This window comes from Cuculus canorus, chromosome 1, assembly GCF_017976375.1.
Source record: "Cuculus canorus isolate bCucCan1 chromosome 1, bCucCan1.pri, whole genome shotgun sequence".
NCBI classification, from domain to species: domain Eukaryota; kingdom Metazoa; phylum Chordata; class Aves; order Cuculiformes; family Cuculidae; genus Cuculus; species Cuculus canorus.
In genome coordinates, this window is record NC_071401.1 from 117626359 (window position 1) to 117639803 (window position 13445).

The following is a 13445-nucleotide window of genomic DNA, read 5'->3' on the forward strand; positions in this document are numbered from 1 at the left end:
CTGCAAATTCCTATGCTCAGTATTTCTAGCTTGATACAAAATTTGAAGGCTGGGAAGTCTCATAAGAGAGTCTTATTCATATGAGGTTTCCAGCTGAAATTTGATTTGGACCTCAGTATCAAGTTGTAGGTGAGTTACACAGCTTGATGTATTTGACGATACGGGAGGGAAGCAGTTGGGTGGCTTCTAATACTGCAAAAGCCCTCACACTCCCTAATAAAGTATTTTGCTGGCCTTCATCATAAATTAGAAACCTGTAACTTTCAAGTAGCTGCCAAGCGTTGCAGGTTCATTTTAGAAATCCAGAATAATGTAATTATTATACTGTGAGTTTAAGGTGGTGAATGGTGGTAGGCTTTTCCCTGCCTCACAAAACAAACTCTGCTTCACAGCACTAAAGAAGGCTTAATAATGGTTGGTTTTCCTATATTTCAACATTATAAATTAATCTGTAGAGCAAGTGCTGTACATATTTGAGCACTTAAAATAGGAGGGAATAAGAGTGCATAGTATTTATAGTTTAATACTCTGTTTTAGTCTGATTGAAATGTCCACTGACATCACCAAATTTCCTCTTTGATATAATACATTTCTAAATGCTGTTTCTTACAAACACTATACATTTTTAACAATCCAGAAGAATAATTCCTCTAAGTTATGGAGAGAGATTGAGTTGGTTTGAAAGAAACTTTCTTGTAAAAGTTCATATTCTAAATAACTTCTTTTTCCCTAGAATATAGACTTGAGTATTCAGTGAGTGCTTCTGCAGACACTAAATCCAGGGAGCTTGTTACCTGGTATATCTACTGATAAAGCATCTTATAATTGGAAAGTTGACAGCACCTTTCACACTCAAGCCTTCTATATTTTCATTGCATAGTAGGTAGACAGAGTAACTGTGGGCAGTAAACAGAGTGAACATTTATTATCTGTCTGCATAAGAGCTTACTCATCAGCACAAATGGCCACTTCTGGTTTAACTTGCCCTCTTGTGGCAACTCTTTCCATATATTAAGAAACATCTCAGCCTAAACCAAACCTCATTCACTGTAAATTATTTTTCCTCACTGAAAAATACACAAATGACTATAAACTGAAATTACCGCTCTATATCTTTGTATTTGTTGATTCCACAGGACGAATTTTTGTTGTACTAAACACGTAGGGAGGGGCTGGGAGGAGAATCTGGTTTTAATTCATGATTCAAGGAAGACATAAAAGGCATGGCAAATGTTCAACAGTTATTTAACCATGATTTATAAAAAGAGATTAAAGCAGATTATTTCTGACCATCTTAACATGATTCTCTCATGAAGTCAGTGTGAAACTTTAGTTGGTTCTCCCTTGTCTTTAGACCAATAGTAAGTCCTGTTTCTCAGAAGTATCAAGCACTGATTATTAGCATCAGTATTTATTTTTTCAGGATAACATGTCAACTTAATTGTCTCTTTATATTTCTTTACAGTTGCTTTTTTCTTTTTTTTTTCTATTGCTTATCTGTTAGGGATGAAATTGTGAAGAAATATGATAACATTTAGCTTGATTCAAAGGGAGCAGAAAAGTGTGAAGGTAGAAGATGTAGACAAAGTTTGAAGCATCAGACTAGAATACCAGAGGGGCTAGGAGGGACTGTTTCTCCTCTGTATCTAACTGTGGCATCACAACAAGCTTCTAGAACTAAGAAGCTAAGAGGAAAAAAAAATAAGAGAAAAATTTCAGACATTAAATCCATGGGCTACTTTGTTCATGTGTTGAGCCAAAGGAAACCATGTCAAACCCAAGAGAAGTGATATGCCTGCTGTGTATTACCAGTGGTAAATGTGGTGGGGTTTTTTTTAGAAGAGTATACTGAAAAGCAAGACTATGTATTGGAGACTTTAAAACATGCTGCTTTTAGCCGGTCCTAATATAAGCCTCTTTCAAGTTTCTTCCTTGCATATTAGTGCTGTGATTATATTAATTTTCTTAATGGATCCTCATAGGCACTTCTGACTTTCCTTAGAAAGTCCTAAAGATCACTTCAACTCTTTTACCCCCTGCTGCAGAACAATGAGAATGTGTTTCATTTCCCCTCTGTCAAAATGTGAAGGGGAGGCTTTGCAAATGAATTAATTAATCTGGAGAAACAGGACTGAACAGAACAGAATGTTTTGACACTTTATAATTAAGTCTTCTAACTTTCTTAGCTTCCTTAGCTTTCTTCTAACCTTTCTTAGAAAAAAGATGAATAAACTTGTTTTACTTTGCTTTAGACAAAACAAATAATAATCCTATGTATTTATTTCTCCTTCTGTCAAATCAGATAAAAAAGTAAATGGACAACTCCAGAATATGTACAAGTTGGTACCTAATGCCCAGACACAGGTATGCAAAACAATCTTATTTGCTATAACAGATTTGCATTTTGAATGGTCAAATTTTTGTGTCTCTTTTAGAGTAAACTGAGAAAGAGATAAACTGCAAATATAAAAATTCCGTTAAATTTAAGACTAGGAGAAGCATTTCTAAGTGTGGATCGATAATATGATTGAGAGCTGTATCTGAGATGATTACACCTACTGATTCTGCTTTAACAATGATGAAGTGGATGTTTCCATGAGTGGATTCTAAACATTAAAATCTGTTTATCCCTTTGTAGTAGTCAGATTTGTTACTTGTGATGTGTGTTGTGGTCAGTTAATTTTGTGATAAAGTAGTGCTGTTATTTTATAGACCAATTGTGTGTATACACAGGTCTTCTAAGATCATTAGTAATCCCATTGAGCTCTCTGATGGCTTTCACATGTGAGGTCTCTGCAGAACGAGAGGAAACTTCATGGGGCAATTTAATTTCCTTATTGAGATTGCTAGGCAGTCCATTAAATCCTTGCAGATGGCAAGGTAGAATTTTTAACTGTTTCATCAGAGCAATTGAAGATTTTTTAATAAATAAATAAATATAAATATTTATTAATTTCCTCTTTTTTATTTTCTCATCTGGTATTTGCCATAACAGCTATCAAGCAAGCATGGTTTTCATACTTTCATAGGCTCACATACACAAATACTTTTTGCTTCCAAGAGCTGAAGTAGAAATAAGGCTCTGTAGATTGAACCTGTTAGTAGACTGATTTTAACACAGTGTAAACCAGGCATTTTATTTATAACTTTAGATCATTACCTCTTCTGTGAGATTAAATGATTTTCTTCATATTTTCTTCCCTTAATGTTTCATCAAAATACGAGTTTCAGCAGCTAAACTTCTGGGTGGGGTTTTTTTGTTTTGTTTTGCTTTGTTTTTATGATACTATCCATAAGGTAGACTATGGGATAACTTTCCATGAAAAGTTGTACAAATCCTTCTTACTTCAGTCATTTTAAATGAATGACTCATAAGTGATGATTATTATAAAGGAACAATCCATTATTCACAATTCTCTTCTGTTTTGGATTTTCCAAGTGTTTTCATGGTAGGAAATGACCATGTATGGTTTCTCATTGTTGTTTCTTCATATTGTACAATGTCATAAATATTCTGTTATTATCAGACCCGAATTTGCTTCAGGAATCAAACCACGGTCCATTACATACATTTTCTTGTAGGAATAATTAGGTTTGTTCAGGAGAGTAATACCTTAGTTATATCAGTACATATAGAGTGAGAGCAGTATAATGATTAGATTATTGGAAATGGTTGTGTCTCATATTCAAAAGAAAATGTTTTATCTGTAAATGATATGAAGCCGGTAGATTAGATACGCAGGAATGTGATCATCTCATTATGTTGTTGATGAAATCAACTTTACCATTCTTCCCACTACTCCCATAAGCATCCTAAAAGTTACAAGTGACGACCCAATACCAGGTAATTCGTTCTGGCATCTGGAGTGCAAGCTGAGTTCTTTTCTTCCTCTTACCAAACCCTGTGTGCCAGGATCCTGACTGTGTTATGCCGCTTCTGTGGAAGCAGTGGTTCTATTTATGCAAGAGAAGTCCTGAGAAAGTGAGCTAAAACAGTTTTCCAAATATTTGCACAGCTTAAGCATGAAAGGAGGACTGGAGCCAACATCTAGTCTTTTCAGACAGTTTCACAAGTCTTAGCTTTAGAGCGATACTGTTTTATCACTCCACAGAAGTATCATGAAAACATTCTGCAGATTATTCTAAAAATTCTCTTATCTTTCTCACTTCAGTGATGCAAAAAGCCATAAAACTAAAGCTGGGAAGCATATAGTGGCAAGCTCTTAATTTTATGTTATAAATTCAGTGTCCACATTATTAGGTGGAGAATGTTTCATTGGTGCAATCACTTAATCAGTCCAAAACCAGAATGAATATTATTTAGGCCAAGCTTTGTTTGTGCCTTATTTTGCTCCAAAGACATGACTGGCTTGTATCAGCATGGTCCTAACTCTTCTCTGTATGGAGAAATTTTTAAAGGCTGTTTATTAAAGCAACATTACGGATCCATCTAGTCATTTTGCCCTTTCAACATCAGCTTATGTTTCTTTTGGCAGGTTTATCCTTTAAGTTTGGCTAAGCTCCTAGGGCTGTGTAAGCTACAGCTAATGAGAGAGGAGAAGAAAAGGAAAGCTCTAGGGATGGCCATTCTCTTTCCCAATGGTTGTTGGTAGAGTGGAGTTGATGCAGTAAAAATTTATTTCCTCTTCTGGCTGACTACATTTCTGTAATTTCATAATGCCAGTCTGAAAGATGGGGTCCTCCTTGGTTTTGGGTGGCTAGAAAAAAGATGGAGACTTCTTTTTTACAAGGAGTCACAAGATAAAGATGAGAGGTAGTGGGTACAAATAACTACTGGGGAGATTCTGACTGGACACAAGGAAAAATTTTGATTGTGAGAACAATCAGCCATCGGAATATTCTCCCCAGGGAAGTGATGGATTTCCCAGCATTGGACACTTTGAAGATTCAGCTGGACAATGTGCTAGACATGCTTTTGCCAAGAAAGGCTGGATCAGATGATCCTTGACATCCCTTCCAACCCGATATTCAATGATTCTATGATTTTCCAAGGCCAAAATCAAGACTCTTGTTTTCTCTCATTTGTTAAATTCTGGAATTAAACCTGCCTGCTCTTTCAAAACTTATACAGTCCAGGTTGACAGTAATGCTTCCTTGAGGTGTCTCTTAAATGTATGCCAGTTATTTGTGGATTTGAGGAGTACTGGAATATAAGAGAGGCAGAAATAACAAAACTCTCTCAAAGTAATGTTGCCATAAGCCATTTGACAAAATGTCTAAGAACAGCAGTCCTTTATGCAATATGTCATAGGTATATGGTCAAAAGTTAAGATATCTGGCTTAAGGTCTCTTACAACTAATATCTCTGTTTTCCCTCTGAAATTAAGAAATACTCTATTTTCTATTTCCCTTCACTCATAGAGATGCCACAGTTATTTTAAAAACCGATGTTCCGAATCCCTATACACTTTCTACCCTCTGTCTAGAAAATACAGAAACACAGAATCATTCAGATTGGAAAAGACCTTTCAGATCATCAAACATAACTGTAAACCTAACACTACCAAGTTCACCTCTAAACCATATTCCTAAGTACCACATATACACATCTTTTAAATACCTCCAGAGATGGTAACTCAACTACTTCCCTGAGCAGCCTGTTCCAATGCTTGATAACCCTTTTGGTGAAGTAATTTTTCCTAATTTCTAGTCTAAACCTGCCTGGACACAGCTTGAGGCTCTGTCATCTCGTCCTGTCTCTGGTGACTTGGGAGAAGAGACCAACAACTCTCTCTCCTTTCAGGCAGTCGTAGAGAGCAACAAGGTCTGCCCTCCGCCTCCTTTTCTCCAAACTAAACAACCCCAATTCCCTCCAACTGTTCCTCACAAGAGTTGTATTCTAGAACCCTCACCAGCTTTTTTGTCCTTCTTTGCACATGCTTCAGCAGCACAATGTCTTTCTTGTAGTGAGGGGCCCAAATTTGAACACAAAATTTGAAGTGCTGCCTTACCAGATCTGTGTACATGGGTACAATCACATCCCTAGTCCTTCTAGCCATGCTACTTCTGATACAAGTCAGCATGCTGTTGGACTTCTTGGCCACCCAGGTACACTGCTGACTCTTATTCAGCTGGCTGTCAACTTCCACCTTTTCGACTCCGAGCATGTAGCATTGAATTGGGTTGTTGTGGCCCAAGTTCAGGACCCAACACTTGACCTTACTGAACCCTGTACAACTGGCTTTAGCCCACTGATCCAGCCTGTAAAGATCTCTCTGTAGAGGCTTCCTTCCCTCAAGCAGATCAGGGCTCCCACCTAACTTGGTGTGTTCTGCAAAATTACTGAAGGTGCATTTGATCCCCTCATCCAGATCATTGATGTAGAGTTAATAGTGCCATTTTTACAGATGCTATGTTGATGTTTCTGAAATATTTTGTCCAAGTAAATTTTACTAGACATAGAAATATCTAAAGAAGTCACTTTTTGTAGATTGAGAAAGAGAGCATTGACAACACAGAGGTAGATTTCAATGGCAGCACTTGCAAATTTGTGCAGGCAAACAGCATAATTATAGCAGCTGCAGAACATGGATTTCATGTCAATTATTTGTTCTTGGGCGAGAAACTAAAATTTGAATATGTTTTAGTGTATTTAACATTTTTATATTGCAGTCATTGCAGTCATCCCTTGTTATTCAACAAAGAATGCTCTTGTCAACATAAGAACATTTTACTAGTAAAAGGACTGATAATAATTATGATCAGAAGTTCTGCACTGGAGTTACACAAGTGCTCACTACAACTTGAGAGGTGTTTATTTGATTATAGGTACCCTGATGAGAAATATAATAATATTAACATGTTCTTCTGATGAATGCATTTCATCCCACTTGTTAGTAACATTAATAGCAGGCTTCAAAAAATTACCATCTGCAACACAATTTCTTCACTAAAAGGCAAAATAAAAGGTAAACCTTGTTAATAATAAAGGAAATATAGTAAGTAATACAGGATAATCTTTTTTTTAGTCCTTTATTAATGAAAATGATTGAAATGTCTACTTACTTTCAATCTGCATTCATCTCAATGCAAACAAATTAATGGGTTTTGCAGAATAAGCAGCCTCCATCCAGTTCCCTAAAGGAAGGGACATCTTACTTGTTGACATTTGCCTTCTTCCAGCTTCTTAGACTTTGATATTTATTTGATGTGTCCCAATCGTTGCTTTTAAAACTTTTTTTTTTTTAATATTTATGATAGAGCAAAAATAGTTATCGTTAGGTAAATAAATCTTTGACATCAAATGCCCCTGGCCAACCTCCTGTTTATGCAATGAGCATGACATGATATGATACCAAATATCTCTTTGGCCAGCTTGTGTCTGCTGCCTGGCTGTGCTTCCTCCCATCTTCTTGCACATCTACTCACTAGCAGAACATGGGAAAATAAAAAAAAAGTCCTTAATTTCTTAACAACAACAGAAAATATGAGTGTATTACCAATATTATTGTCATACTAACTCTAAAACTCAGGGACTGCTGGGAAGAAAATTAACTCTATCCCAGCTGAGCATAAGCATTACCTAGCAACAACTAAAGTGATGCGTTATCAACAACATTTTCGTATAAATCCAAAACGCAGCAGCTACTGGGAAAAAAAAATTACTATCCCCGTTGAAACCAGGACATTCTGACATAACTGGAGAAAAAATCCATTTTTATTGATTTAGCATTTTCTGCATTGCTGGCATTACAATCTTAACTATCACCTGAGTGTATTATTAAAATGTTAGAAGTTGTTCCTAGTACGTATGTCTGATAGTGAATACTGATTTACGATCTTTGGATCAGCTGTTTTCTTCTGTATAATAAATGTGGGGTCCATTCAATGTTCCTAATTTTTATGATATCAAAATACCAGAAAAGATTCACCCTTAGGCAAAAAGTCATCTGAGTCAAAGGCAAGTGAACAGTGGAAGAGTCCAAGTATTCAGCATAAAAATGTGAGAAAAACATGAGTGGCTGGCCAATCCTGGTTTGGAAACAATTGCACTGAATAATTACTCTGAGTTAATCTACTTTAAGCAGACCATGGACCCAAGAGTGCTGATAGTTTACTAACGTACACCTGGTTCTGGGATAGTTTGTGTTCTAAATATATTATTCCTGAGAACATAATTATATCCTCTGCCCAAATTTGTAATTGCGTATGTTTCAGATGTTTTGCTGTAGTTAGATTTCAGATTTTCTTAGCTTTCTGGACTACTCCCCAGTGAGTGCTCAAGAGATTCTTGAAGACTGAGGATTCCTAAACTGTCAAATACTTTGTTTTTATGAAGCAAAACATCTCAAGGTGAAAAAAAAAAGGAGACTGAAATGCAATATTTCTATACTAGCCCATACGAAGTAAAGCAATAGCATAACCTTCACTGACTAGGGCCAGGGACATAAAGTGTTAACTTGGGGCAGGCACTGTGTTGGATTAGAGCCCTTTATTTTTTTAACTAAGAAAGTCCAATTACTATTATGGGAGTTATCCCAAGGCTTGTTTTTTGGTTTTTTTCCCCTTCTTCAGCTTACGCTGCGTGATAATAAGAAGTTGGTTCCTGTCACAATAATCAAACAAGGTAAATTTGCATATTTTTTAGTTGATACTTATGCTCTGCAAATGAAAAAAAAATCTGACACTGATGTGAATGTCATGAGAGTTTCCCTTTAGAACAGGTGGAACCTTATAAACTATCGTATCATTTAATTACAGACACTGTTAAGCTGTTACATATCTGTGTTTATAAAATGAGGTATTATAAACAGCGACTTAATTAAGTCATTGAATGGATACCAATCAGTTCTGATTTTTGTTAGTATATATTTGTTTACAACTGGATTGTCTAGGTATGTTGATCTCCCTGTTCTGCATAACTTGATAGTCGGGCATGAAGAGCAGCAGTACAGATAAGATTCATGCTGCCAAACATTTTGGCTAGGTAATTGACTTAGATCCCTTTCTTCTCCTTTCCCTGTTCAGTGGAGAGAGATGTCTACAGTAGACTTAAACTTAATGCCATTTAGAAAAGCCCATTTCTCTCTAGTAGTGATAGTATAGTAATGTAATCTTTGAAAAGTAGCTGCTTAAATGTAGCTGGCAGAAAATGAGCTGCAGATTAAAACTTGCTAAAAGAAATTGTATTGTGAATAGTTATTGTGACTAATTTTAAGTCATAAAAGCAATTAAACTGTCCTTGGAAGTAGTTCACAGCCCAGCGAAGGGAAAATAGTGGTGTAAAAGAAGAATAAGGCAATTACCATTAAAATATAAATGTAATGGCACTTTCCATGCATCTTTTTAAAGACTTGTGAATGGCAGGATAATGAGGTGCCCTGGAGCTGGCTCTATATTAACACAAGCATAGAAAGGTTCTTTTCACCAAGGATATAAAACTGATATGGTAGGGGAAAGAAGATATGCACTGTTAAGAGATCATGTTGAGACAAACACAGTTTGCAGTCTCTTAAACTGAATGCAAATGCAGAAAACATTAGTATGTTGTCCTCATCTACAAGTATTAAACTGAGGGATTTTTTTCAGAATGATGAGGCTTGTCTCGGGTGTGGCTTTGTTTCTTGTTTGTTTGTTTGTTTTCTAAATGATTTTCTAATACCCTTCTCTTGTCTCCACAGTTATTCAAAATCGGACGCAGTCAAAAACTTCAGATAGCTCTTCTCTGCCAGGAGCAATATTAGGTGACTAGAAGATTTTTTTCAGCTCTCTTTGGCTGAAAATTAAAAATGTGTAAATACTTTAAATTATCTTGATAGTTCTTTCCTTGCACATCAATGGGTATTTTATAGCCAGTTCAGACAGTATTTGTTATATTTAATGGTGGTACAGATGGTTCAAGGATAATGTAGCCTAAGGGAATGAGATTCATTTTATTCCCATAGTATTTATAAGAAGATAATGTCACTGTTTAAATCACAAAGTTCTTTCATACTTCAGGTAAAGTTCTGTGGCATAAGATCTTACTGAGATCAGGCGTTGTGATATATAGTATAACCTTCCTTGCAATTAGAGCGTCATCTTAGATCTCAGGGTGTAACTGTTTCCTTCAAGCCGTTCAGTTTCATGCTTCCTGTCCTTCTTTGACCTATAAGAATGTGCAATATTGGCTTAGAACATAAAAACAGCGAAGAGTTTATCATATAGTGCTCAGTGTAGTGAACTACTGGCCTGCCTGAAATAGATAGAAAAGGCTCACTGCTTCAAGCACTTTGTGGACAGTTTATTCCTGGATTTGGGAAAGTGTTGAGACCTCTATATGCGCATGAAAATACTGACATATCTCAGTGGGCAGAATATTTTTCACCTCTTCTGGAATTAATGGCACACACCTTTCTTTGCAGTGCACCTTATTGTTCCAGGTCTCAATGAAACGCAGCAGAAACTTCCACCTCTCCTGACAATAGATAATATACCTCAAGCATCCAGGAAAAAATTGGGTAAGCAGAAATGAACTCAGTTTGTGTTGTTCATGAACAGTATCAGCAGCGTAAATGAATGAGGTCATGCAGACAAGCAGAAAAACAGAAAAGCCTTTTTTTCCTTCTTACCTTCTTTTTTTTCTGTCTGTTTAATTAATGATTAGCTTGAATGTTCAAGCATTCACAGGAATTGTTTATTTCTAAACATTTCTACAAACTTTTAAGGTATTTTGCAGCCATTTAAGAGAATATGTAGTAGGTTTGACCCATAGAGGAAAGAAGGGAAATCAGTCATGTTTATGGTCTTTAGGGGTTTTGTTTTGTAATACAACGTCACTTTTTTTTTTAATAGGTTACATATTTCAATATATATATATATTTAAAAAAGGAAATTTTGTGTCCATTTTAAAGACTATATTTTCAGTGAATTTTAGTTATATGAGTTCTGGCTTGAGTATAAGTGAGAAACAGTTTCACAAGGAGATCCTTATTATTATCTGTAATTAAATCCATGAAAAAATGGTAGCCAGAAATTAGCATATTTCAGTACAGTGTTAATGTGTATCTTATGAATATGCCTGAAGCCTGCAGGAAAAAAAAAGATTAATTGAGACTTTTGGGTTTGATCCCTGAGCTAGCATATCATCTGTGAATAGTATAATTAGGGGAAATGCACCTATCTTTAAAAACCTTAATAATGCCCCCAGGGCATCGTTCACAGATCCCTTGATTAGAGTTCTGGATCTGATGGCTTTTGGCTTGGCTGGACTTAATACTTATTATGAACTCCAAAAATCTGGGTCAGTTTTTTTTATTTTCCTTTCTTATTTCTGCTTAGCTTAATTTATTCTGTCACTCCGTTTCTGGCTGTGGTACATATGTGTAACATATCTTTGAATTTTGACTTTCTTTGCAGTGACAAAACAGCAGTGGTTGCTCCTGTTAAGATATTGTGTACATGTAAGGGTAGAGCTACACAGTAGAATAATATTTGAATGTGTTTGAGTAAGAATATATTTGAACTGAGGGTGAGTTCCTCTAAAAATTAGAGTCTGGATGTATTTACCAGCGTGTGACAGGGCGATATTGTTAGGATCATCTGTAGCTACTCACCTAAGCTCAGTGGAAAAACTTAATTGCAGTATTTACATTACAGAACACTACTGTTTTTCAGTCATGATGATAAAATTAATCACGTCATTAACTTGTTTATTATTTTCCTTGAACAGCAAGCATAGAAAACAATACATTTATCATTACTATCTTAGTTTTCACATGTATATGACATGCAGGTAACAAAGGTATCATTAAAAGTCAGAAGACCATATTTTGACAAATCTGTTTTCCACACCCCTTAGTTTTACTAAATCGTGTTTTAGGACCTTTCATATTAGATTCAAACTACAGTACCTAGAACTTTTAGCTTTATTTTCATTTTCTACCAATAAAATTATGCCTTTCTGCAGGAAAACGATGTTGTGGTTTTAGATAGGTCATAAGGTTCAGTAGAGTGCATAGCAAAAATGGCAGAATGTGAGTATGAGCAAAAGATGGGGAGAAAGACAAAGGTATCTTCAGTCGTCCTAGATATATCCAACTTCTCCAGTTGACTGAGCATAGAACTTGGAATGCTAAATTCAAATCCTTTTATATGTCTAAACCATAAGCTGGTGCGATGCCAGTTTGGAGCCACTCTTGTGGCAGATTACACAAACACCTCTGTGAAAATAACCAGGGCAGACAAGAAATGTTTTGTTCTGGTCTGTTTACATTTACTATGTGTTCCTTACCAGAGAACATGAAGTACATGGGTGTACACACAAGGACTACTGGATTCCGAACGAATATACAACAGAAAAGAGTCATTGCTTGGAAAGGAGAAATACTCTGAGAAATAATTTAAATGTATAAAATAATTGACAAGTCTATACAAATTATACTTCATTGATATCTGACAATTACGTATGTCTACAATAAAATACAATAAGGCTTATGCTGTTTGGGAAGTTATAACTAACTATGATTCGCTCACATAGTACAAGTGGTGTAATTCTGTGTTATTTAGAAAAGAAAAAAAATGCATCACAGAATATTGTATTTATTAAATTCTCAGAGTATTTTTTTTGTGTTTACTTAGTCAAAAACTTACTTGTTCTTTTCTAAAAAAACTAAAAAACTAGTAGTCCAGAAAAAAAACCCACAAAATATCTTGCCTTAGTCCTCCTTGGAAAAAAAACCCAGAAGTGTTTTATTCAAGTAAAAATTAATTCATTTTCCCTTTTTCCATTGCTGGTATTTCTTTATTGGAATAGAAGGCTGTTGTCGTACTGCTGTAATTTTAGAAGTAATGTAAAGGAAAAGAAAGGCATGACAAGTGTGACAATTCCATTGCATTTGAAAATGTATTGGACTATTCTTATATAATGTTTAGAACTGTAACGTATCTTTGAATTTTGAAAGACATTATTGCTGTTAATGCTCACATGCTAGACAAATGAAAACTAAAAATATTTTGGGCTGTGGAAAGTAATGGTTTGTAAGGCATTAAATAATTCCTTGCTGTAAATTTTACGTTTTAAAGAATCTTTTAAAAAAAAAACAAAACCAAAACTGATGTGTTTAAAATAGCCAGGCAGATGCTTGTACTTATTGTGCAGTGGAAATTTGTTGTTTTCTAAAATTATTCAGCTTTCTGCATTTATCCGTATTGGTTTACTTCGCCAAACAAAAGTGGGTCAGAAATAAATCTGTAGTAGAGCAGAGCAGATATTACAATTACTTTCTAATGTCTTTGTCTGTTTAGCCAAGAATGAAACTCAAGTGTGGCCTGCTGAATCCAAAACACCAGAAGTTCAAGAAATCTCCCCACAGTCCCTCCCAGGTAATGAAAAGTCTGGTTTTAGACACTCTGTGAAATATCTTTGTCAAATATATCAACTAAAATTGAATCCACCTTTGTGATGCTTCTCCTGCAGTTAAATGCAGTAGCTGGAAAACAGGAGG

At 35.5% G+C, this 13445-nt stretch overlaps 1 protein-coding gene across 41 annotated transcripts in view; it reads left to right on the forward strand.

Annotated features, from left to right (window-relative positions):
• Positions 1-13445, forward strand: part of ABI3BP (ABI family member 3 binding protein) — a 152181-nt gene that overhangs the window by 46145 nt on the left and 92591 nt on the right. For all 41 annotated transcript variants that reach the window (XM_054056979.1, XM_054056987.1, XM_054056981.1 and 38 more), the window contains exons 6-10: positions 2303-2364; positions 8536-8587; positions 9642-9704; positions 10365-10460; positions 13246-13323. In XM_054056979.1, coding sequence (XP_053912954.1) covers positions 2303-2364; positions 8536-8587; positions 9642-9704; positions 10365-10460; positions 13246-13323 — 351 coding nt within the window. The remainder of the gene's footprint in view (positions 1-2302; positions 2365-8535; positions 8588-9641; positions 9705-10364; positions 10461-13245; positions 13324-13445) is intronic.